This window comes from Danio rerio, chromosome 8 (assembly GCF_049306965.1).
Source record: "Danio rerio strain Tuebingen ecotype United States chromosome 8, GRCz12tu, whole genome shotgun sequence".
Lineage (NCBI taxonomy): Eukaryota > Metazoa > Chordata > Actinopteri > Cypriniformes > Danionidae > Danio > Danio rerio.
In genome coordinates, this window is record NC_133183.1 from 60,590,001 (window position 1) to 60,617,500 (window position 27,500).

The following is a 27,500-nucleotide window of genomic DNA, read 5'->3' on the forward strand; positions in this document are numbered from 1 at the left end:
ATTAATTTAAATTAATTCGAAGGTTACAGTTAGATTAATCTAGAATAATTCCAAGATTACAGTGAGATTAATCTAAAATAATTCCAAGGTTACAGTGAGATTAATCTAGATTAATTCCAAGATTACAGTGAGATTAATCTAGATTTTAAAAAAAAATAATCTATGCCCACCTGTAATAAATACACTTGCATATGAAGTAAATCATATCTCAAAGCATGTGCCCCAGTGATTTAGGTCTAGCGACGTCCCTGGTCCTTGCCTGTGTGAACAGCTAATTTATTTATTTATTTATTTTTTTTCCAATTTACCAGTAAAGTCGTTCCAGTAATTTTCCGGATATTTACCGGTATCATTGTGTGAAAGGGGCTATTGTCAGATGGTTTTTAAAAAATTCAAAACTGCTTTTATTCTAGCTGAAATAAAACAAGTAAGACTTTCTCCAGAAGAAAAAATAGTTTAGGAAATACTGTGAAAAATTCCTGAATCTGTCGATCAACATCGTTTGGAAAATATTTGAAAGACAAAAACAAAAATTTACAGCAGGGCTAATAATTTTGACTTCATCTTTATGTGCATCCAAGTGGTGATAAAACAGAATCGCATAAAGATTTTTGTGTAATATTTGCTTTAAAGCAGAGGACTGTTTTTTATTGTAATATATGAAAGTGTCATATATTCGTATGCGTCATTCATATAATCAAATTTAGGATATGTCATCTAAAATGATCTGCTTCTGGCATGTTTTTTATTGACTAATATTTCAGTGTAGTGTATTAGCGCAATAACACAAGGAAAAATTAACAGTATAAGGAATGAAGTATTTTTTTGTTTACATTGAGTTGGCCTTTGACTTATACTGACACCTAGTGCTGTGGATGAAGCATCGCACACATTTTCAGTAGTTGCAGTCAGTCATTACTCGTGTTTACCATGCATAAAGGTGACCAAAAATATTCAGAAAATCTCTGAGACAACGGGCACCATGTCTAATTTCTACTATGACTGAAATCCTATGTAAGCAAACATTTACTTTAAGCATTATTCGTTTGTTTAGGGCTAAAACTTTTTTAATGAGGAAACTCGCTCAACTCTTTTCCATCCTTAAGTATCATATGCTCCGCCCCCACTCTGACCAGGAGTATTTGGGCTTTGTCTGCTGCTTCTTATTAGGCAGTGATGCTCATTTGCATAACAAGCAAGTGACTGCAAGACATGTTTATGTTTTAAGCATATATTGCCGCCACTAGATATGGCTTACTCACCTCTAGGCCCACACATAATCTGTAGACTTTTTTTTCCTTCGACATTTTCTTTGCTAATTGTGGGGGGAAATCAGTGGAGTTCTGCGGAATGGGATTTAAGAGTGTCTGTGTGTGTTTGTGCATTGTATTCGTCACATTGCGGGGACCAAATTCCCCCACAAGTATTGCAGTATGGTATATTTGACCTTTTTTGATCCCTATAAAGAAAACTGCTCATAAATCAGACAGAATGAAGTTAAGTTAAAACTATTGAGTTATTAAAAAACTATTATTTTAGAAATGTGTTGAAAAAAATCTTCTCGGGGAAAAAATGTACCGGGGGGCTGATAGTTTTGACTTTAACTCTGTTTTGTAAATCTCGAAAATGAACCGCAGACCATCTTGATTTCTGCCTTGCAACACCTCCTAACCCGTGTTTATTTTCTACATTTGGCCGAGAAAAAATAGTTGCGTTTTTCTGACTTTGGCAGAAGTGCGTTCTGTCTTCCCTCCAGCAGATTGGGTATGAGTAAGTTTTTTCTCACAGCAGACCCCACGCCCTTCCACACTCAGCGTGCACATGCATCTTCAAATGAGTCCCATCTCTGCGCCGCTATCTTCTGTTTCCTGCTGCTGGTGCTACTGATCGTTGTCTTTTTTTTCTTCTTATTTCCCCACATTGGAGTCAGTCTTGTCTTTTGAAAGTGGTTAAGAGCCCTTAAGCGATCCACTCAGCGCTGACTGCGTGTCAGAAGAGTAGTGCTCATCTTCTCCGGTCTATCGCCTACAACCTCCGCCCTGGAAACTAGGCCCTCGCACCAACATTCCCAATGTGTTGCACTCTGTGGGGTTAAGCGTCAAGCCGCAGCACTACTCCTACCATCAAGCATTATAGTACGATACACTATTTCACATATTCTGCTGACTGTTCAAACCTCAGCTATTGTCTTCCAGACGATTTGCATACTGTATTATGTGGACCGAGCTGGGTCAAGCATCAAAACAAGAAGAAAGCGACCGGCCCTGTGGCTGTCCGCTTGTGATGACGTGTTTGTGACGTATGTAATACTGTTTCCGGGTCCAAGCTGCCATTCACTTGAGTGGAGAAATCATTCGTTTATGATCACTTTTTATTCATATCGCACAGTAAAGTTAATTTTACATAAAGTCATAGTGTGCACAATAATCTCTGGGCTTGCTGCATAACAAATACCAACATTTTAACAATTTATAAAACAATGAATCACTTTCTGGCCATAGTATATTAGGCATGGACATATATATTGCGATCGGGACTTTCGAAAGTATTAAATCGCTTTGTAAACGTTTATTATTACCATTTCATGAATCTCCCCATTCAGTTGAATAGAGCGCTTGGACCCGTCACACTTAACAAGCCGATATTAGGATTTGGCTCAATAACACAGTTTGGACTTCAGTGCAGTACCAGAATCTAACACCAGTTCTAAATAAGGAAGTCAGCTTGGTTATATTACCTCGAGTGACAATGAAACGGAAGTGGCGGCACGGTGGGCCAGTGGTTTGCTCTGTCGCCTCACAGCAAGAAGTCCACTGGTTCGACTCCTGGCTAATGCATGTTCTCACTGTGTTGGGTGCTCCGGTTTCTTCCACAGTCCAAACGCATGCGCTATAGGTGAATTGATGAATGAAATTAGCCAGTTTTAATTAAATTAGCCGTAGTTGGTCAGACTTTAGTTTATTATAATCTGCTCAGCTGTCAAATGTTATTATTTTAATTAATGACGATTAGAGAAATGAGACATCATAAGCAAAAAGCTGAGCTTTCTTTTTGACACCCAAAAACATATGGCACGTTTCCACTGACTGGTACAGTATGGTACCGTATGGGTCAGTACGATTTACCTTTATCAGGCTTGCGTTTCCACTGCCTAAAGGGTACCAAGGGTTTGGTGGGTGTGGTGTCTGACAGAAAGTTTCAGTCGCTGTTGTTGTCGCTCGAGGAAATGTCAAAGTAAATCTGTACAGGTCGTTCACTTATCATATGAGAAGCACTTCTCACAAAACAGATGCTTTATACGCATAAATACTTGTGTATAAATGTTCATTACTAACCTTTCTATGAACATGATTTGATTATAACTGATACACTTTTATGGCCGTTTCCACTGTCAAAAGGAACCAAAAAGCAAACCGTACCCAACCACTTTTTGGGTACCCTTTTAAAAGGGTACCTAGCACAACAAAAGGGTACCAAAAGGTGGAGCAAGACGTCCAGCTAAAAGCTATTTGTTTACAGAAATATGTCACTCGCTCGGGCATGAGCAGGGCCGGCGCGTCCATAGAGGCGACCTAGGCGGCCGCCTGCGGCGGCAGAATAGAGAGGGTGGCGTCCCCGAAACTACCCTCGCCACCTGCGTCCTCCGTTATATCCGCGTCTAGGGCGGCAGAATAGAGAGAGCGGCGTTCCCGACACTACCCGCACCACCCGCGCCCTAAGTTATATCCATGTCTAGTGTGGCAGAATAGAGAGAGCGGCGTCCCCGACACTACCCTCAGCACCCGCGCCCTCAGTTATATCCACGTCTAGTGCGGCAGATTAGAGAGAGCGGCATCCGCGACACTTCCCTCAGCACCCGCACCCTCAGTTATATCCGCGTATAGGGTGGTAGAATAGAGAGGGCGCCCCCACTTCCACCACGTTTATGGGCGGCATGACCATCCTTTGCCTAGAGCGGCACTTCAGCTTGCTCCAGCCCTGGGCATGAGCTATGATTGACCTGAGCCCAACAAACCTTGTAATCATCTTGATGAATAGCCTGGGCCCGATTCGGAGCACTCACACTTGTCAAACTATCCGGAAAACGTGCCCAGGCACGGTTCAGATAGCCTATTGTGAGTAAGCCCTAATAATATACTGTATGCGAATAATTAGATGACTTTCAGCCTCAGCTATCAAAAGCTGTCATTTGATGTGTTTTAAACCAGTTAAACTCTGCTGCTATTTGGGGATTTCCGTCTGGATTTTGCCTACCCAAATTTAAAAGCTTCCCAAATCCACATGCAGAGGTGTAAATGCAAAAATTTGGTAAAATTTTAAAGAAAACCCTTTGAATTTTCATAAAACACTATTGAAAGTGTTTAAAATAACTGTATATGTCGTCTGTGTTATAATAAACACCTAAAAAAAAAGCGCTTTTCGTAGTTTTTGTTTATAAACTCAAATTTGAAAGTGGACCTTTAAGGTTCTGTGTGGTCTAGCGTGCTGTAATTAATTTTGCTGGTTCCTGCACATGTCTGTAATCATAGGAAAAAAGAAAAATGTCTCCACCATAATCTATGCAAAAGTTATTGTATTCCAGCTGATGAGAGGTGCTGTACAAGCCACAGAGACCGATCATTGTTTTCATATTTCACGATTCTTTTGTTTGATCAAACATAATTCACTGTGTTTGGATCACATCATACATATAAAAGGATTACATATGCACATCACCTCAAAAACAGAGGAGAAATGGCCCTGAAGCACACAGCATAAGGTAAGAGATGACAGCTGTCTGTGCTATCTGGGGCTGCTTATTGATCATTAATGTATTGTTTTCACTTCTGCGCCATGGAAACACCACAATTCATTTAACAACTGTTTGGTATATGAATATAATTCAGCAAAAAGAACGCTAGAACCGTATGAGCACCGGCAAGAGCTTTCATTTGAGCTATAACTTGTACATGTGTCATATGAAAAAATATGAAAATGAACCAATGTAAATTACCTAGCTCGGGTATCCAAAATACTGTGTATTTAAGTGTAAATAACTTTTATACAGTAAAATAAAAACCAAAGTGATGCATATGTGCATAAAATATAGATTCTACACTTTCAAACGAAACCACTTACGGGGGTCTGGTGCAACGCTAGCCCTTTAAATCTGAAAGCGAAAGTCGATGACGTCACGGACCCGGTTTACCAGAGTTTAAGTGGTTAAAAGCTTCTCTTTTTTTTTGTGGTCCGTATGTAACGCATATCAACATTAACCAGGATTCAATTGTAGTGATGATGAAGTTGAATTAACTCCGTGTTATTTTAAATGCTGACAATCAGCTGACATTCAAACCCACCAGTATAATTTGCTCAGTCCAACACATCGCAGATATTCACTCGTGCACAAACCCGCCAGTGTGAAATACACCAGCAGCGCCTGTAGCTGTAATGCAACCCGCAGCAGATCTCATGAAAATAGCAGATTGAAGCCTGATGCAAATATCCTTGCTCTCCGCTGACCCCTCTGTCAGATTCACCAAAGCCAAATGCTTTCTGCAGCGCTCCCGAGCAGCGCTTTCTCATACTCTACTGTATGGGCACTTGGCAGGCGAATGGCTCTCTATCCGTGGGCGATGAGAGATGTTAGCACAGCTGATTTCTCAGCTCTGCATTTTGGTGTGAATTACCACCCTGGGATGCTTGAATGGTTAATAAGACTTCCATGAATCGCATCGCAAAACCTGCAACAAACCGTTCTTCAGATTGAGAGCTTCTGTCACGGTGGCCAAGCAGAATCATGCTTGTGTTATATAAAGATAACTAAAGCGTTGTCTTCCCTTCTCAGCGATGGATCGCCCCGGGGCGGAAACAAATAAGCAGGGAAATGTTATGGTAATAAGTGGAGCTTCGTTTTTAGGGCATGTTTGAGCAGGATTTAATGGTTAATAGCCATGCATGGTAGGGAGGAATATCGATTTATTTTCAGGGTTTGCATGCATTGTATGTATTTTTGGGTGGTATGTATTGTACGCTTATGTTTGTGTGTGCGCTGGTTGATCTCTGGCCCCTGATTCACACACACACACTCTCGCTGGAGTGTTTTTCCTGCAGGCTGTTCGCTCTCATCATATGGATATACTTCCCCTTGGTTCCCACCATCTACTTTTTCACCTCTTACCGTCTCCTCTCAGCTGAGGAAGATGTTAACTTGGTGCTGATGGTTTGTCCTTGTTTCGTTGTTTCTTTAACTGCAGGCAGCTTTTAATAGGCTGCTTCTTTAGCAATGGTAACTTTTCTATACTGTTCTAGGCTGCATAGCAAAGTCCATAATTAAAAGATCACAATTGGAAAACTAGGATATGATAGCATTTCAGTTTTGGTGCGTTAAAATGGTTTGTAAGTTGTTTATGTGTTTGTGTGTGTTGAATTTTTACCTTTGTTTGGCAGGTGTTCGTTTAACCCTTGTGCGCTGTTCACATCCCCTGAATTAAACTGCTGTAAAAATGCATCGGATACTTTGTCTTTTTCAATTTGTTTTGCATAAAACTACAGGATTTTAACTCTTTAACCAGTTAAACTCCGCTGACCTGGTACCGGGTCCGTGACGTCATCGACTTTCCCTTTAAGATTTAAAGGGCCAGCATTGCACCAGACCCCCTTAAGTAGTTTCGTTCGAAAGTGTAGAAGCTATATTTTATGCACATATGCATCACTTTGGTTTTCATTCTACTGTACAAAAGTTTTTACACTTAAATACACAGTATTTTGGATACCCGAGCTGGGTATTGAACATTGGTTCCTTTTCATATTTTTTATATGACACATGTACAAGTTATAGCTCAAATGAAAGCTGTTGCCGGTGCTTATTCGGTTCTAGCATTCTTTTTGCTGAATTATATTCATATACCAAACAGTTGTTGAATGAATTGCGGTGTTTCCATGGCGCAGAAGTGAAAACAATACATTCATGATCACTAAGCAGCCCCAGATAGCACAGACAGCTGTCATCTCTTACCTTATGCTGTGCCCTTCAGGGCCATTCTCCTGTTTTTGAGAGAAATTTGCAGTAATATTTTATTTGAAGACCTAAGAGACCGAGGAGTTGACTGTAGGTTAATAAGTTCGGATATATAAGAAGGTGCTTGCCCATTCAGTGCTTTGAAAACAATAAGTAAAATCTTGAACTGAATTCTAAAATTAACAGGAAGCCAATGAAGGGATGCTAAAACTGGTGCAAAGAAATCCATATAGGCAAAGAAAACAAAACTAATTGGTCTACAAAGGAAGTTCATTCATTCATTTTCTTGTCGGCTTAGTCCTTTTATTAATCCGGGGTCCCCACAGCAGAATGAACCACCAACTTATCCAGCACATTTTTCAATTCAATTCAATTCAGCTTTATTTGTATAGCGCTTTTACAATGTAGATTGTGTCGAAGCAGCTTCACATAGATGGTCATAGTAACTGGAACAGTGTGGTTCAGGTTTTAGTGTTTAAGTTCAGTTCAGTTCAGTTTAGCTCAGTTCAGTGTGATTTAATCATTACTGAGAGTTCAAACACTGAAGAGCAAATTCATCGATGCGTAGCTCTACCAATCCTGAACCATGCGAGGCAGTGGCGACAGCGGAGAGGGAAAAAAAACTTCACCTGATGGGAGTGAAGAAAAAAAACCTTGAGAGAACCAGACTCAGTTGGGCACGACCATTTTAATTTCTCCACTGGCCAAAAGTCTTGTGCAGAGCTTCATTCGCCGTGGTTTAGGCAGGAAGATGGCCTCAGCAAAGACTCGTCTGTCCCTGGAACATTTTTACGCAGCGGATGCCCTTCCAGCCGCAACCCATCTCTGGGAAACAAATGAAGTTATGCGTAATAAAAATGATTGAACACATGAAGGCGAGGCAGTGGCGCAGTAGGTAGTGTTGTCGCCTCACAGCAAGAAGGTCGCTGGGTGGCTGGTTCGAACCTCGGCTCAGTTGGTGTTTCTGTGTGGAGTTTGCATGTTCTCCCTGCCTTCGCGTGGGTTTCCTCCGGGTGCTCCGGTATCCCCCACAGTCCAAAGACATGCTGTACAGGTGAATTGGGTAGGCTAAATTGTCCGTAGTGTATGAGTGTGTGTGTGGATGTTTCCCAGAGATGGGTTGCGGCTGGAAGGGCATCCGCTGCGTAAAAACTTGCTGGATAAGTTGGCGGTTCATTCCGCTGTGGCGACCCCGGATTAATAAAGGGACTTAGCTGACAAGAAAATGAATGAATGAATGAACACATGAAGAAAGGGAGGTGTAGAATGGCAGTGAAAGCCCAGGCAGAAGCTGAAATCTCTCAGTAGTTCTTCATTAACTTTCTGCACTTCCTCATTCGCCTTTAATAAAAAAAGTATCTAAAAGCTGTATTTGATAAATATAAATGCTCTAATGTCATGTATTATTTTGGTTTAACCAGCAATCAGCAACAAATGAATAATTATGTATGGATTACATTTTTGACTTTTGCGGATTTCGAAAAAAACAAAAAAGTCAATGAAAGTAAATCTTGAATGAGTCGTTCTGTTCTGGGTCGAGTCGTGTTTGCTCTCGGTGACTGACTCTGCTCTCAATAGCGAGTGAGTTGTTGATTAGCTCCATACTCTTCCAATCCTCTGATGGGCCTGTCAGCTTCTCCTTCTCCTTCCTCTGGTTTGGCGTTCGCTGTTTGCTCGCGTCTCGCGTTGTTTGCCAGCTTAGGTTAGCGTTCTGTCAGCCAAACCGCTTCCTATTGACATCTCAGATCTGCAATGTAAATGATGTTTTGCAAGTTTAAGATTTTCTTTAATTGAGCGGCAACTTTTAAGACTTTGTGTTGGTTTGCGGCTCGAGGCGGCGATGCGACATTCGTTTACACCCATTTAACTCAAACACCCCCCCCACCCTTATTCTTTTTCTTCCTCCACCTCCTCTTCTTCTCCTCTCCAACCCTGCACGGAGGAACGGGGGGGGGATATAAACTGTTATTGTTAAAAATGTTTGTTTGCGAAGAACTTTCATCTGGTGCGGCGGCCCACCCTCTTCAGCGTTTTCAGCCCCAGCCGGAGCTGCGCTTTCATGTTTGCCGTCCCTCGACGATTCCAGCCTTTTGTTTTCACCGCTCCATTAATATTCACGTCTTTTCTCGCTGCTTTCCTCAGGCCAGGAGCACAATAAAGGAACAACGTCACAAACTTTTCTTTTTTTCTCCCTATACTTCTCATTCGACTACTAGACGTGGGGGTCATGTTATGTACTGCTGCCAATTAACAAAACTGATTTATTTATTTATTTGTATTTATTATTATTTATTTTATTTTTTTTGAGGAGGAGATGTGGGGGGGGGTAATTTTTATGATTATTTTTGTATTTCAATAGTTTTGTTTAGTGTTTTGTAATGTATTCAGTTACAATTAGTAAACACTTCATTTTCAGGACATTACAGTTACTTATAATGTACTTGTTTAAAACCCCTTCAGACTCTAATTACACTTACTGGCCACTTTATTAGGTACACCTGTGTAACTGCTTGTTAATGCAAATTTCTAGCTTTCAGGCATGTAGACATGGTCAAGGTGATCTGCTGCAGTTCAAATCGAGCATCAAAATGGGGAAGAAACACGACTTAAGTGACTTTGAACGTGGCATGGTTGTTGATGCCAGACGGGCTGGTCTGAGTATTTCAGAAACTGCTGATTCACTGGAATTTACATGCACAACTATTTCTAGGGTTTACAGGGAATGGTCCAAAAAAGAAAATATCCAGTGAGCGGCAGTAGCATTACAATGAGTTCACTGTACTTAAATGGCTTCTACAGTCCCCATATCTCAATCCAATAGAGCACCTTTGGGTAGTGGCGGAACAGGAGATTGGCATCTTGGATGTGCAGCCGACAAATCGGCAGCAACTGCGTGATGCTTTCATGTCAATATGGAGCAAAATCTTTGAGCAATATTTCTAGTATCTTGTTGAATCTATGCCAAGAAGGATTAAGGCAGTTCTGAAGGTAAAAGGGGGTCTAACCCAGTACTAGTAAGATGTACCTATTAAAGTGGGAAGTTAGTGTATGTTCCAAGTTACTGAAAAATGTAATGGGCTTTTTATATATATATATATATATATATATATATATATATATATATATATATATATATATATATATATATATATATATATATATATATATATATATATATATATGTCTTATATATATTTTAATGGACATCAGGTCAGAACAGTTGAACTTCCCGAACATTATACCTACCTTAAATACAAAAAAAGTTTGCTGGAAATTAGAACTAAATTTAGAAAAAGTTTTGAAACAAATCTTTGCGCTTAACAAACAAAATTAATTATTTATAGGCTAATTGATGTCTGTGCGTACAAGGTTTCCCTATCCACAAGAGCGAAAGTGAAAGTAGATTATGAGATGCCTCATCTCTCATTCTGATGCTGCAGATGCTGTGTTCTGTTTTCTTGCTAGTGAAATGCTCAGTAGTTTCACTTACAAAGTGCGTCATGTAAATAGCAAATGCGCTTATGGCGCGACGCAACTGGCTCTTAAAGGGAATGGGAGATGAGACTCTGATTGGTTTATTTTCAAAACACACCTATAACTCATTAAGAAAATAAACTCAACCCTTTAAGATCATGCGCCAGGGCAAAAAGCGGATTTTTCCGTCCTTATATTAGCAAAAATGGATTCTGACGCGCCCTTAATGCGTTTGCGCCCTGCGCTTTGCACTTTGCGCATGGACCGTCAAAATAGAGCCACTTAAGCAAAAGTTTCACTTTCATTTTGAATCGAGACACCCACAAACATCGTCACCAAGTATAAATCAGAGGTAAGACTTTCTCATACATAGCAGTTGGCTTATGCGTTATAGGCTTTTACATGAAACGCACATTTACTGGTAGGAATGACCTCCTGCCCTACTCATAACTGTCTTTATATAGCCGTATATATAGCTATGATTCACGGTGATTTAGCCGGGCTCGGATCGTATCGCTTTCTCACTAAAATTGATCCGCTCTCGAGTTCGTTTCAATCGAGCCGAGACCACCTCATTCAGGCGATCTCGGACCGATTGATTTGGCGCAGATCCGGATTGTTGCATTCACATATGCCACGAACCGCACTAACTGGGCAAATAAGACAGGTTCCCAAACAAAAGTCAAGGTGTGAAAGCACCCTTAAAATGAGTTGAAACAACACAGTTGTTAGGGTTTTTTGTGGGAAAACATAATTGTTTTATGTTCAATCCACTTTAATTTGTACAAAACAATAATGTTAACTTAACCTATTTGTGTTGGGGCAACATGAAGGATTTGTGTTTTTTTGTTTAGTCATGTAATAACCTAGTGAGTGAAACTTTGTAATTAAAAATGTAGCTTAAATGATGTAATTAATAATTAATTACTTTTCTAGTAAATTCGCCGCTCTGGTTTTGTTGTGTTTGATTTAATCGTTGATGTAGTTTATTTCAATGTTCGTCAACTGCTTTATTGTTTTGTTTGGCTAATGTGTTTGTTTTTTTTTTTTTTGTTTCTGTCTAGGTCAATCAGATTCAGAAGACTGTGATCGACCCTTTGAAAAAGTGAGTGCTCTTTTTGCATCGTTATTAAAAACTTTTAAAGACGGCTTTGTCCAGGGCCGGATTAAGAACTGATTGGGACCTAGGGCTGTAGCATACCCATTTAGTGCATTTCCTCCCAATATTATATACAATTTTCTTTTCTTTTTCTTTATTATTATTAATTTGAGATCTCTTTTTCTACTGATTAATTAATTATTCTTTTTCAGTGAGATTTTTCTTTTTCTAATATTTCCCAAATAATGAATTTTTCACAGTCTTTCCTGTAATACGTTTTTCTTCTGGAGAAAGTCTTGTTTGTTTTATTTTGTCTAGAACAAAAGCATTTGATTAAAAAATGAAAACACATTTTAAAGTGAATATTATTAGAACCCTTAAACATTTTTTCAATTATCTACAGAACAAACCGCTTTTGTCTAATTAATGTCTAATTATCATAATGCGCCTAATTAACCTAGTTATGCCTTTAAATGTCACTTTAAGCTGTATAGAAGTGTCTTGAAAAATATCAAGTCAAATATTATTTACTGTCATCATGGCAAAGATGAAATAAATTAGTTATTAAAAATGAGTAATGAAAACTATTTTGTTAAGAAAAAACATTATTTACAGTAAAAAAAAAATCACAGTTTAAAGGTTTGTTTCAGTCTGCAGTGTCAGTGATGAAACGCCTGTAAGTTGCATGTCAACACAAGGGGGTTTTAAGCAGGGCCAGACGGACATTTTTTGCTATTTCTGTGGAGAATTTAGGTAAAAATCTGCGGATATCTGCGGAATTATTTTGGGAATATCCAGCGGAATATCATAACTAAAAGCTTAATTTATGAAATAAAAAGTAATAAATTACTGAATAAAAACTGAATAAATTAAGATTTACACATTTACTCAAGTAAATAAACAGAATTAATGACGGGCTAAAAATCTGCGGAATTCTGCGAAAAATCTGCGGAATTTTATGCGAATAGATTCCATGAGGGCCTAGTTTAAGCAATAAGCGAGGTAAGCAGCCGCTTAGGGCCCTAAGAAATTTGGGGGACCCCAATAAATATCTAGAAGCTTCTATAAATTTTTATATATCATATTTTCTATTTTGAGGGTCTAGCACATGCAATTTTAACATAATTATTACATCCATATCCATGCACAGTTGAAGTCAGAGTTATTAACCCCCCAAAATTCTAAGCACCCTGCTTATTTTTTCTCTGATTTCTGTTTAACGTAGAGAAGATTTGTTCAACACATTTCTAAGAATAATAGTTTTAATAACTCATCTCTAATAACTGACTTATTTTATATTTGCCATGATGACAGCACATTATATTTGACTAGATATTAATCAAGACACTTTTATTCAGCTTAAAGTGACATTTTAACTAGGTTAATTAGGTTAACTAGGCAGGTTAGGGTAATTGAGCAAGTTATTGTATAACAGTGATTTGTTCTGTAGACTATAAAAATATATATATTGCCTAAAGGGGCTAATAGTTTTGACCTTAAAATGGTGTTTAAAAAATTAAAAACTGCTTTTATTCTAGCCAAAATAAAACAAATAAGACTTTCTCCAGAAGAAAAAATATTATCAGACATACTGTGAAAATTTCCTTGCTCTGTAAATGTTTGGGAAATATTTAAAAAAAGAAAAAAATTCAAAGGGGGCTAATAAATCTGACTTCAACTGTAGGTAAATGCAGGAAATGGATTGAATCTTATTTTATTTTATCACAAAATGAACTTGAATGGAGCCAATGGGGTATGCAAAATAATCATGCTATTGTAATGTTTGTAAAATAATGACATTATTATAATTAATGACAGACAAGTTACAATATTGACAAAATATGACAGTTCTCTCTTATGTTGTCCAAGATGTGGACCGTTATTGAAAGATAGTCAATCTCTGTGAGCCCATATAGTGCACATAAATAGCCATCATGATGTTATCTGTGTGTGTGCGTATGTATATGTGTGTGTGTGTGTGTGTGTGTGTCTGTAAAAAATACTAATATTTCCACTCATTTAATTATAAATCATTTCCAGCCAGCTGTCACTTGCACATTTACAAGAGGGTCAAGTTTACGCTTGACATAAATATTGCTTGATAGAAAGGATTTGTTTGTTTTTTTCTGAGGGCTGACTCTGTTGTCTTAGACAGCAAAGTGGCTGTTGGCCAATTTAAAGCCTTCACGTTGCCTCACAGAAGCAAACATACTCAATCTTTTTTTTTTTTACATTGTATTGCGGTGTTATGTTAGACTTTTTAAATGACGTATTTCTACATCAGTCTACACTCCACACGCTATAATGACAAAGCAGAAACCTGATTTATGACAACACAGTTGCATAAGTATTCAGTGCGTAGCTTGAACCACCTTTGGCAAAGATTACAGCTTCAATTTTTGTTTAAGGTGTGATGCAACAAGCTTTGCACATTTGAATTTGGGTGTTTTCTGCCATTCTTCCCTATATCTGACAAGATTGGAAGGTTGGCATTTAGAGGTGTTTGACAGGGTTCAGGTCTGGGCTTTTGCTTGGTCACATGGCCTTGTCTGTGTCTTTAGGGTTATTGTCCTGCTGGACAGTGAAATTTTAGCATGATCTAAGGTGGACTAGATTTAATTCCGGATTTCTCTATTTTGCTGCATTGAATTTGTGTAGTTTGGAATCGTGTTTTTAATTTACAAATTGAATTGTGTGTTAAACTTACGTCCTAAATTTGTGTGTTTTTGAATCGTGTTTTATATTTACGAATTGGTATTGAATTTATGAATTGAATTTGTGATTTTGAATCGTGTTTTCAATTTACGAATTGGTTTTGTGTATTTACGAATTGTGTTTTGCACTTACAAATTGAATTTTTGTATTTTTGAATTGTGCTTTGAATTTATAAATTGAATTTTTGTGTATTTTTTTACGAATCGTGTTTTGAACTTACAAATTAGATTTGTGTATTTTTAAATCAGGTTTTATACTTCTGAATTGAAAATATGTATTTTTGAATCATGTTTTAAATGTACAAATTGAATTTTTGTATTTTTTAATCGTGTTTTGTACTTTAAAATTTAATTTGTGTATTTTTTTATCGCGTTTTGAATTTACGAATTAGATTTGTGTTTTTACGAATCGTGTTTTGTACTTACGAATTGGATTTGTGTATATTTGAATCATGTTTTGTACTTAAAAATTAAATTTGCGTAGTTTTGAATTGTGTTTTGAATTTATGAATTGGATTTGTGTTTTTACGAATCACGTTTTGTACTTACGAATTGGATTTGTTTATTTTTAAATCGTGCTTTGTACTTAAAAATTTAATTTGCGTATTTTTGAATCGTGTTTTGAATTTACGAATTGGATTTGTGTTTTTACGAATCACGTTTTGAATTCACAAATTGAATTTGTGTATTTTTGAATTGTGTTTTTAATTTGCGAGTCATATTTTGAATTAAAAACTGAATTTGTATATTTTTGAATCGTGTTTTGAATTTACAAATTGGATTTGTGTATTTTTGAATATACTAATTCGATTTGTGTGTTTTTCAATCGTGTGTTGTACTTACGAGTTGAATTTGTGTTTTTTTGAATTGCGTTTTGAATTTTTGAATTTAATTTGTGTATTTTTTAAATATGTTTTGAATCTACAAATTAAGTTTTTGTATTTTTGAATTTACGAATCGTGTTTTGAATTTAAGAATTGGATTTGTGGATTTTTAAACTGTGTTTTGAACTTACGAATTGGATTTTGTAAATGTGAATTGTTTTGTGGATGTTTGAATTATATTTTGTAAATGTATTATTTCTGAGACTGATCTGGCTCCATAGTAAGGTAACTGATGTTGCGTTATACAGTACATGTGAAATGTATTTTTGAAGTCCTGAAATGGCTTTGTTGAAGTATTTTGTGCTTTGATCTAGTGTAGTATGCTGTCTATAAAGGGAACAACAAGGAAGCTCAGGGTTTATCGGTCATTGTTTCAACCCTGTTTTTTTTTTCACTAGAAAGAAATGAATGTCAAACATCAAATATTTTCCATCTGAGCCATCATCTTCCACTGGACATCTGTCTTGGAATGGATGGTGCTGCGTTGCATTGACAGTCCATGTATGTGTGATGTTAAGTCAGTGATGAATGGCTGGCCCAAATCAATGTTATTGTCTTTCAACACCTGGAACCAATCTGCGCGTCCTCTGTGGAAAAATACTAATAATTCGTAACCGATATGTTTATTGCGTGAAAGAACTGAAGCCATGAATGAAGACGTGGAAGGTGTGTGTGTGTGTGTGTGTGTGTGTGTGTGTGTTAATGACTCTCTTCCTCTCAGCTGCGCGCATTAAAAGTGTTGAGCGTTATATATGAGGCAGCGGCTCTGTCCTGAATGAGGGAGCGTGTCTGGAGGAAAGTTTATTTGGCCGTCCGCTCCTCCACTCCTCGCTCGCCCCCATGAGTGCTATTCCATGCCTCCGTCCGTCCACTCGTGGGTGGAGCCGGAACAGGAAGCAGACCTTAAAGAGCGGCTGGGAAGAGGAGTGGGTGAGGAGACACTCCTAACAAACGCCCGCCTCTGTGTCTGTGTGTGTGTCTGTGTGTGTGTGTGTGTGTGTGTGTGTGTGTGTGTGTTTGAGGATTCCTGGACACTTCTTGCTCTACTTTGAGTGGTAACGGATGTGCTGATTCCTGCTCAGTTACATAAGACAACAGTATATTTGTTTTTATTACTTCACCATTCACCACACTGAGGCTTTACTCTCTGTCCTTTGTGGTGAAGCAGTACAGCTGTTACTGTGTGTGTGTGTGTGTGTGTGTGTGTGTGTGTGTGTGTGTGTGTGTGTGTGTGTGTGTGTGTGTGTGTGTGTGTGTGTGTGTGTGTGTGTGTGTGTGTGTGTGTGTGTGTGTGTGTGTGTGTCAGGGAAAGACCGATAGAAAGTGTGTGTTCTGGTGGGGTATATGTTGAGAAATATTCATGTGTGTGCGGGTGTGCATGTGTGTTTGTGCACGTGTGTGTGTTTGTGTGTCGGGAAGATGGTTAGAATGTGTGTTCTGATGAGGAGTGTGTTGTGAAGTATTCAGTCGTGTGTGTTTTTGTGTGTGTCAGGGGAAGATGGTTAGAATGTGCATTATCTTGGGGTGTGTGTTGTGAAGTATTTAGTTGTATGCACGTGTGTGTGTGTGTGTTTATGGAAAGACAGATAGAAATTGAGTTCTGGTAGTGGTGTGTGTGTGTGTGTGTGTGTGTGTGTGTGTGTGTGTGCGCGTGTGTGTGCGCGTGTGCGCGGCCGCATGAAAAGTGTGAAAGTGTGTTCTGACGGGGTGTGTGTTGAGAAATTTTCATGTGTGTGCGGGTGTGCATGTGTGTTTCAGTGCCTGTGCGCGTGTGTGTGTCGAGAATATGATTAGAGTGTGTGTTCTGGTGGTGTGTGTTGTGAAGTATTCAGTTTGTGTGTGAGTCAGAGGATGATAGATAGAAAGTGTGTTTTCATGAGGAGTGTATTGAGAAATATTCAGGTGTGTGTGCGCGTGTGTTTTTGTTTTGGTAAGATAGATAGAAAGTGCATTTTGAGTGTGTGTGTGTGTGTGTGCGTGAGTGCGTGCGTGCATGTGCATTTGGGTGTGTGTTGTGAAGTATTCAGTTGTATGCGTGTGTGTGTGTGTGCAGATGGAAAGTGAATTCTGGTATTGTGTGTGTGTATATGTCTGTGTGTGTGTTTGTGTGTGTGTGTGCATGCTCGTGCATGCATGCGTTAAAAAGTGTGAAAGTGTGTTCTGATGGGGTGTGTGGTGAGAAATATTCATGTGTGTGCATGTGTGTTTGTGCACGTGTGTATGTGTGTGTGTGTGTGTGTGTGTGTGTGTGTGTGTGTGTGTGTGTGTCAGGAGTATGTTCAGAAAGTGTGTTCTGGTGGTGTGTGTGTTGTGAAGTATTTAGTATGTGTGTGTGTTTGCTTGCTTGCGTGTTCTGGTAAGGTGTGTGTTAAGAAATATTCAGGTGTGTGTGCGTGTATGCGTGCGTGTGTGTGTGCGCAAGTGTGCGTGTGTGTGTGTAGTGGCAGGATGGAATGGTTCTCATTTCCGCTGGCTGGTGGGTGTGTGGCGGACGTGTGTGTAGGCTCTTACCGTGGCCTCAAGCCCAGAAACACACACAAACATACATACACACTCATGTACACACAAATACTATGAGCACAGGAGAGAGGCTTTAAACTGCAGCGCAAACCCTGCACAACATACACACACTCACTAACACACACACACACACACACATGCAGATGCAAACTTACAATTGGCCACTTCTCTGCTAAACAGGCTTGAAATAGCAGCACTGACTCTTATAAACTAATATCTCGATGTAAAAATAAAGAGCTTTTTTCTACTCAAAACCATCAGAAATATTTCACTTTAAAGAAACACGTGCAAGCATTTATTTATTCACACAAACTTTTGTATTATTTATTTAAATGAGTAAAAATGATGCTCTTTATTTGATTAAAATGCTGTGAATTTATAGTTGATTTTTCCACATTATGAAAATGGTCAAATCTAAATCCTCTTAACAGGCGCTTTATTTCCTTTTCTTTTCGGCCCAGTCCCTTTATTATCTGGGGTCGCCACAGCGGAATGAACCGCCAACTTATCCTTCATATGTTTTACTCAGCGGATGCCCTTCCAGCTGCAACCCAACACTGGGCAACACCCATACACTCCTATTCACACACATACACTACAGACAATTTAGCTTACCCGGTTCACCCATAGCGAATGTGTTTGGACTGTGGGGGAAATCGGAGTGCCCGATGGAAACCCACGCCAACACGGGGAGAACATGCAAACTCCACACAGAAATGCCAATGCTCGAACCAGCGACCTTTTTGCTGTGATGCGAAAAAAGGCAAAGCTGAATTTTCACCATCACCCAGCCTTCAGTGTCACATAATACTTCAGGAATCTTTCTAAAATTGTTATTCCTTTATTTTAAATCAATAATTCAGTCGTTATTAGTCTCCTAAAGTCAGGATTTTGGATTATTCAGGATTATGTCATGAATATAAAAGTCAAAAGAACATCATTTGTAAATAAAAAATTATTTCTGTAACATTTTAAGTTATTTATATAATTTTATATCTTTTTTTTTGTATAATTTTGTTTTACTTATTTAAATAATAATAAATGTTTTGAGTCCTTAAACTTTTTTTGTAATTATTTATGTATTACCCAACTATATACAGTACCACTTATCCAAAGAACAGCCTAAATAAACAAACAAACAAATAAACAAGTAAATAAATAAATAAATAAATAAATCAGCAGGAAATAATTTAATTTTAAAACATATCCAAATAGAAAACAGCTGTTTTAAATGTTTTTTTTTTGTTGTTTTTTTGTTTTTTTTTTTTACATTTTTCTGTTTTCAATGTGCTTTGGATCAAATAAATGCAGAATTAGTAAATATATTAGAAAATATTAAACTTTTTTATTATTTAAAAAAAATTATATTAAAAATTAACACTTAAGACTGGTAATATATTAAGCAAAAATATATAGTTTTTAACTTTGATATTAATACTAAATATAGTATTAATAAATATTATTTGTTAATAATAATAGCAATAATAATAATAATAATGGTTAAAAGGTAAAAGGTAGGCTGTGGCGTTTACACGATGCTAAATTGGTACTGATGGGCCCAAAGTGTGCCAAGAAAATATCCCCACATCATTACACCACCACCAGCAGCCTGAACCGTTGACACGAGGCAGGATATATCCATGCTTTCATGTTGTTGACGTCAAATTCTGACCCGGGCATCCGAATGTGGCAGCAGAAATGGAGACTCGTCAGAGCAGGCAACGTTTCTCCAATCTTCTATTGTCCAGTTTTAGTGAGCCTGTGTAAATTGTAGCTGCAGTTTAAGTTCTTAGCTGACAGGAGTGACACCCTGTGTGGACTTCTGCTGCTGTAGCCCATCTGTTGTATGTTCAGAGATGCTCTTCTGCAGACCTCGGTTGTTTGAGTTACTGTTGTCTTTCTATCAGCTGGAAGCAGTCTGGTCATTCTCCTCTGACCTCTGGCATCAACAAGGCATTTGCGGCCACAGAACTCCCGCTCACTGGATATTTTCCCTATTTCAGACCATTCTCTGTAGACCCTTGAGATAGTTGTGCGTGAAAGTCCCAGTAGATCAGCAGTTTCTGAAATACTCAGACCAGCTCATCTGGCACCAACAACCATGCCACGTTCAAAGTCACTTAAATCCCCATTCTGATGCTCGGTTTGAACTGCAGCAGATCGTCTTTATCATGCCTAAATGCACTGAGTTGCTGCCATGTGATTGGCTGATTAGAAATTTGCGTTACAGAGCAGTTGGACAGGTGTACCTAATAAAATGGCCGGTGAGTGTACATTAAAATAAGCATTTAAATTCAGCTATGTTTCACAATTTTAGTTTTTAACTGTATTTTATATAATGGATAGTCACAGTCTTGACAGCTCATACACACACACACACACACACACACACACTAAATAATTAAATTATGCTTGCAAAAATATCTTAATGGTCCTAAAAAATATTTCCTTTATGCTTGATATGCCAATAAAGATGACCTGAACATGTTTATTTATTTATTTATTCGTTTATTTATTCTCAGTGAGTGTCGCCCACTAATGTATTACAGCATTGGCTCTTTTCAAACTTTGCATGCGTCCAAATCAAGTGTGCAAGAAATCTCATCTTTATCTTCAAACAAAACGACAGCATTCTTTAAGCCACCGCCGCTACGTCTCGCCTCCAGAGGAATCCTTAAAACACGCCGTCTTTGTTTTCTGCTGAGCCCAAACGCATTTAAACCCAGATACCATGAAAGACCAGATTCCATTAGTGCATCAATAGCTCAGCGTTTCTCCTGTCTTTCTCCCGTTGTTCTCCCAGCGTGTTCTATGGCAGGAAAGTAATTCTAATGTGATCCTTGGTGAAAAGCTGTTGAAACTCTAATGGCTTAAGACAGATGTCAGATCTGTTAATGTGATAACTCATTTCTGGAGCAGGTGAGTGTGTGTATGTGTGTGTGCGCGCGCGCGCCGCTGACTTTGACTGTGTGTTTTGTCTGCACGAACAGAAGTCTGCAACAGTTTTCAATCGCGCGAGTAGCTCTCCATTATATCTGCTGGGTGATATGCATTAGGGGGAGGCTGTTTTCACTTGCTTCATTGAAGTCTTTGTTGACTAAGACGAGATGAAATGTTTGTTTGTTTGTGTGTGTGTGTTTTCTGATATGTCACATTGCAAGACATCTCTGCTGTAATTACACTTGTCGTAGCAAAGCACTGACTATTGCTTAAATTATAGATGCATTTATATATTTGTGTGTGTGTGTGTGTGTGTGTGTGTGTGTGTGTGTTTGCTCTTGTGTTAAAGTTTTCAGTAGAGTTTAAACTGTATATTTTCAATATACTCAATATATATTCAATGTGAGTGAGTGAGTAAGTGAGTGAGTGAGTGAATGGAGTGTGTTAGTAAGTACAGTGTATTAGTGACTGAGTGAATTATTGAGTTAGCCAGTGAGTGTGTGAATAAATGTGTGAGTAAATGAGTGATAAAAATGAGTGAGTGAATTATTGAGTGAATGAGTGATTAAATTAAGTGAGTTGATGAGTGAGTGAATTGAGTGAGTGCAGGATTAAATTAAGTGAGTGAATGAGTAAATTATTGAGTGAGTGAAGTATTGTGTGAGTAAATGAGTGAATAAATTAAGTGAGTGGGTGAATTATTGAATGAGTGATTAAATTGAGTGAGTATTGAGTGTATGAGGAATTATATTAAGTGAGTGAATTATTGAGTGAGTGAATTAGTGCGTGAGTAAATGAGTGATTAAATTAAGTAAGTGAGTGAGTAAATTATTGAGTGAATGAGTGATTACATCAAGCAAGTGAATGAGTGAGTGAATGATTGATTAAATTAAGTGAGTGAATTAGTGAGTGAGTGAATGATTGATTAAATTAGTGAGTGAGTGAATGACTGATTAAATTAAGTGAGTGAATTAGTGAGTGAGTGAATGATTGATTAAATTAAGTGAGTGAATTAGTGAGTGAGTGAATGATTGATTAAATTAAGTGAGTGAATTAGTGAGTGAGTGAATGACTGATTAAATTAAGTGAGTGAATTAGTGAACGAGTGAATGACTGATTAAATTAAGTGAGTGAATTAGTGAGTGAGTGAATGATTGATTAAATTAAGTGAGTGAGTGAGTGAGTGAGTGAATGATTGATTAAATTAAGTGAGTGAATTAATGAGTGAGTGAATGGTTAATTAAATTAAGTGAGTGAATTAGTGAGTGAGTGAATGATTGATTAAATTAAGTAAGTCAATTAGTGAGTGAGTGAATGATTGATTAAATTAAGTGAGTGAATTAGTGAGTGAGTGAATGATTGATTAAATTAAGTGAGTGAATTAGTGAGTGAGTGAATGACTGATTAAATTAAGTGAGTGAATTAGTGAGTGAGTGAATGATTGATTAAATTAAGTAAGTGAATTAGTGAGTGAGTGAATGATTGATTAAATTAAGTGAGTGAATTAGTGAGTGAGTGAATGATTGATTAAATTAAGTGAGTGAGTGAATGATTGATTAAATTAAGTAAGTGAATGAATGATTGACTAAATTAAGTGAGTGTATCAGTGAGTGATGGGGTGATTAAATTAAGTGATTTAATTAGTGAGTCAATTATTGAGTGATTAAATAAGTGATTGAATGAATTAGTGAGAGTGAATTTAATTAATAAATTGAGGAAGTACATTATTGAGTGGATTAATGAGTGAGTAAATTAGTGATTGAATTAGAGAGTGAATGATTAATTAAATTACTAAGTAAATGAATGAGTGATTGAGTGAATTAGTGAGGGTGAATATACTTAATAAATTAAGTGAGTGAATTTTTGATTGGATTAATGAGTGAGTGAATGATTGGGTAAATGATTGATTGAATTATTACGTTAATGAATGAGCGATGGAGTGAATTAGTAAGAGTGAAATTAATTAATGAATTGAGTGAATTATAAAGTGGATTAGTGAGTAAGTGAATTATTGCTTGAATTATTAAGTGAATGAATGAGTGATTGAGTGAATTAGTGGGAGTGAAATAGCGATTGAAATAGTGAGTGAATTAGTGAAAGTGAAATTAATTAATGAATTGAGACAGTGAATTATTTAGTGGATTAGTAAGTGAGTGAATTAGTGATTGAATAAGTGAGTGAGTGAGTGAATTAGTGATTGAATAAGTGAGTGAGTGAATTAGTGATTCAATAAGTGAGTGAGTGAGTGAATTAGTGATTGAATAAGTGAGTGAGTGAATTAGTGAGAGTGAAATTAATTAATGAATTGAGACAGTGAATTATTTAGTGGATTAGTAAGTGAGTGAATTAGTGATTGAATAAGTGAGTGAGTGAGTGAATTAGTGATTGAATAAGTGAGTGAGTGAATTAGTGATTCAATAAGTGAGTGAGTGAGTGAATTAGTGATTGAATAAGTGAGTGAGTGAATTAGTGAGAGTGAAATTATTTAATGAATTGAGACAGTGAATTATTTAGTGGATTAGTGAGTGAGTGAATTAGTGATTGAATAAGTGAGTGAGTGAGTGAGTGAGTGAATTGGTGATTGAATAAGTGAGTGAGTGAATTAGTGATTGAATAAGTGAGTGAGTGAATTAGTTAAAGTGAAATTAATTAATGAATTGAGGCAGTGAATTGTTTAGTGGATTAGTGAGTGAGTGAATTAGTGATTGAATAAGTGAGTAAATGAGTGAATTAGTGATTCAATAAGTGAGTGAGTGAATTAGTGAGAGTGAAATTAATTAATGAATTGAGGCAGTGAATTATTTAGTGGATTAGTGAGTGAGTGAGGGAAGTAGTGATTGACTGTTTGAATTACAAAGTGAATGAATGATTGAGTGAATTAAATGAATTGAGTGAGTGAATTATTGAGTGGATTAGTGAGTGAGTTAATTAGTGGGTGAATTATTGAGTAAATGAATTACCAAGTGAATTGGTGAGTGACTGAATTAGTAAGTGAGTTAATTAAGTTCATTAGTGAGAGAGGGAGTTAATTGGTGAATTATTAAGTGAGTGAATTGGTGAATCTCTGAATATATTCTGAATTGTTTTTGTGAACTGAACTTCAGTGGTTTGTTGGTGCTGTTTGTTTATTGTGGCAATACCAAAAAACAGATGATGATACGTTTGAAGGAGTGACCTGAGTCATGACTAGATTCTAGAATGGCACAGGCTATTGTGGGTGGGTTTGACTCTTGTTACCACCCTAGTTACCACCCTACCATTGTCAAATGCATTCAGAGAGTCGTTGTCAGTTATGTTTACCGTCTCCTGTGGTGTTTAAAACAGACACAGGGCCGGTCAGACATGTGGAGCTCCTTCCATTTCTGGATTTTTTAGATAAAATAAAGGCACCTTCAGGCATGACGCAGCGCTCCGATTACACCCTTTAGGATGGTGAACTTGTTAAACTCCCGCTCGCCCTCTCCAGACTCTGGTTTGGCTGGCGGAGCTGCATGTATGTATGTGTGTGTGTTGTAAAATGCCGACTGCCACTCTGTCCGACTGTTATTTCTGTCGTTTTCTCAGTCGGGCGGCCACCGCACCCGCAGCCAGTCCAGACGGGTGTTAAATTATACAGCCGAACAGCGAGCTGGAGCGAACGTCTGTGTGTGCAGCTATGCGAATGGTCATCGAAAATACAAAAACAAGGAGGTTTTATATGGGACGGGTGCATGGCCATGTGCTGATTCAGGCAGGCCGTCTTGTAGTCAGACTAGATTAGAGCGAGAGCTTTTAGATCGCTTACTTCCAAGAACAACACTCGTAAACTATCAGTATAGACACTAACCTGCAATAAACCTTCACTTTGAGGGCAGAAGTGCAGATTCCAGCAGGAATAGTTCTGCTCATTTTACTATAGTGCGATATTGAAAACATCTAAAGAAAATGTATTTAGTGATATTGTGTTATGAATGCATTTTCACCATACAACTTAACTTAAATTTCTATTTGAAAAGAATTTATAATGTTAGGTCAATTGGGTCAAATCTAATAAACGATCTACAGTTGAAGTCAGAATTATTAGCCCCCCTTTGATTTTTTTTCTTTTTTTAAATATTTTTCCAATGATGTTTAACAGAGCAAGGAAATTTTCACAGTATGTCTGATAATATTTTTTCTTCTGGAGAAAGTCTTCTTTCTTTTATTTCGGCTAGAATAAAAGCCGTTTAAAAATTTTTATGTACAATTTTAAGGACAAAATTATTAGCCCCTTTAAACTAATTTATTATTTTCGAAATTCTACAGAACAAACTATCGTTATAAAATAACTTGCCTAATTTCTCTAACCTGCCTAGTTAACCTAGTTAAGCCTTTAAATGTCACTTTAAGCTTTATAGAGGTGTCTTAAAAAAAGATCTTGTCAAATATTATTTTTAACTAGTATTATGTTAACTAGTATTTAAGTTTTAACTAGTATATTATTATTAACTAGTACACAGAGTAGTTTTTTAAAAGAGAACTTTGTACTCAAAACGGCACTTTTTCAGTGCGGGAAATTAAAAATATCCGATTTCTTTTTAGGTTTTAGTTTTTGCTCCAAAAGACATTTTTGTTTGATGTGTGCCAATTTTCGTGCATGTGCGTGAAACGTAGCTCGGAGGCCAGTTCTACAAAAATGCATAGGTGGCGCTGTAGAGTCATTTTGCCACGGCCACTTCCGAAACCTATAACAAACGTAAATTTTCGCCATTACTGAGATGTGTGCTAAGTTTTGTGAGATTTCGGGCATGTTTAGACCCTCAAAATCGCGATTCATTCCAGAACGAAATCCTAACAATAAACGAAGCAATTCCAATAGGGCCTACGCGCTCGGTCACTAAAGCTAAGGTTGACTTATTATTATTATTATTATTAATCAGGGTTCAATGCTAAGGATTTTTTCTACTGGTTCGATCGGGCCAATGGTTTAGATTTTAACTTGCCCTGCCAAAATTTCCACTGGCCCCACCAAAGAAAAAAATTAATTTAATAGCTATTTTTAGCCACATATTTCAAATAATGTGTCAAAAATAATGTCTATAATTATTTACATGTTAAAAATTATTTAAATAATAAAAAAAATGTATATATGTACAATGAGCAAAATTATGTGTTAACAAAACAAAAAGAGGAGTATAGAAAATGTAAAGGTATTTTACTTCAGTTCGAAATTCTTTAACAAAAGGTGGCCCCAATCGGGCCAGTAATGATCCCATCTACTGTCCTAAGCGTCTCACACACTGGCCCCGGGCCATCGGGCAGTCCTAATTGTTGAACCCTGTTAATATCACAAATTTTCTCAATTTTGCAGTAGATTTCCCTATTTCATTAAAGTCTGCATGAACTGGATGCTGTGACCTTTTTTTCTGTATTGTGACGCAGTTCCTAGAGAAACAAAATATTAAATGAGAAAACAGTGGGCGTGGCTTGTTTTTTTCTACTGCGAGCTGATTGGATGTAGTAAAGTTGGCATTTCATTCAGAAAGATCTGAAAAGGGTTTTGGGAGAGTTATTACAGCCTAACAGACTCCTCCTCCTCCTCAACATTTCTGTTTGTTGTCAAGACTGACAGCTGGAGGGGCGTGGTTAGGTATGTTAGCCACGCCCTATACCTCAGACAGACCTAATCTGAGAATTGAACTGAAAACAAACAGGAAGTGCATTGTTAGAGATTACAAGGGCAAACTATTCTGTCTTCTTAATGACATGCACAGATGAATTGGTTACCACAAAACTAGCAATGAGAGCTAACAGAGTCAATATGGTTAGTTTTGATTTCATTTGTACTTTAAAATCAGTGTAGAGCTTCCAAAACTGCTGTGATGGGTTCTCTTGGTTTGGTCCCTGTCAGAACTAAGTTAGTGTTTGTGTTTTGCGTGACATATATAATGCAGTTGTCACTCTTGATATTGGTGTGAAGCAGAGATCTAGAAGAGAGCAGTCAGTGGGTTAAGGAGCTGTTTTATAAATAGCGGGAGAGCGTGGGTTGAGGGGCTCGGCCCTCTGACGTCGGGCCGCTCCCTTCTTTACTTCCTGTGGGGAACAATTTAGGGCTTGTCTTAACAGAGCTCGAAAATCTCTCTCTCTCTCTCTCTCTCTCTCTCTCTTTCTCTCTCTCTCTCTCTCTCTCTCTCTCTCTTTCTCTCTCTCTCTCTCTCTCTCTCTCTCTCTCTCTCTCTCTCTCTGTCTCTGTGCGTCTGCATGTGATGTCTAACGATTAACAGAGCAAGCAATTTTGCACAATATTTCCTGTGATATTTTAATTCTGGAGAAAGTATTATTTGTTTTATTTCAGCTAGAATAAAAGCGATTTTATTTAAAACCATTTTAAGGTCAATATTATTAGTCCCCTTAAGCAATATTGTTTTTATTGTCTACAGAACAAACCACAGTTATGCAATGACTTGACTTATTACCCCTAATTAACCTAGTTAAACCTTTAAATGTCACGTAAGGCCAAAAACTAGTATCTTGAAAAACATCTAGTCAAATATTATGTACTGTCATCATGGCAAAGGTAAAAGAAAGCAGTTATTAGAAATGAGTTATTAAAACGAATATGTTTGGAAATGTGTTGAAAATATTCTTCACTCCATTAAACAGAAATTGGGGAAAAATATACAGTACAGGAGGGCTAATTTAAACTTCAACTATACTAATACATTTTAAGGAAAGCTGAAAACCTGTAACCATTGACATCTATAGTATTTGTTTTTCTTACTTCAGTATGGAAGTAATTGAAACAGGTTTTCAGCATTATTATATATATATATATATATATATATATATTATTATATATATATATATATATATATATATATATATATATATATATATATATATATATATAT

At 37.3% G+C, this 27,500-nt stretch overlaps 1 protein-coding gene across 1 annotated transcript in view; it reads left to right on the forward strand.

Moving 5' to 3' along the window:
* bin3 (bridging integrator 3) overlaps positions 1-27,500 on the forward strand; it is a 107,662-nt gene that overhangs the window by 51,717 nt on the left and 28,445 nt on the right. The window contains exon 6 of the mRNA NM_001123044.2: positions 11,539-11,579. Coding sequence (NP_001116516.1) covers positions 11,539-11,579 — 41 coding nt within the window. The remainder of the gene's footprint in view (positions 1-11,538; positions 11,580-27,500) is intronic.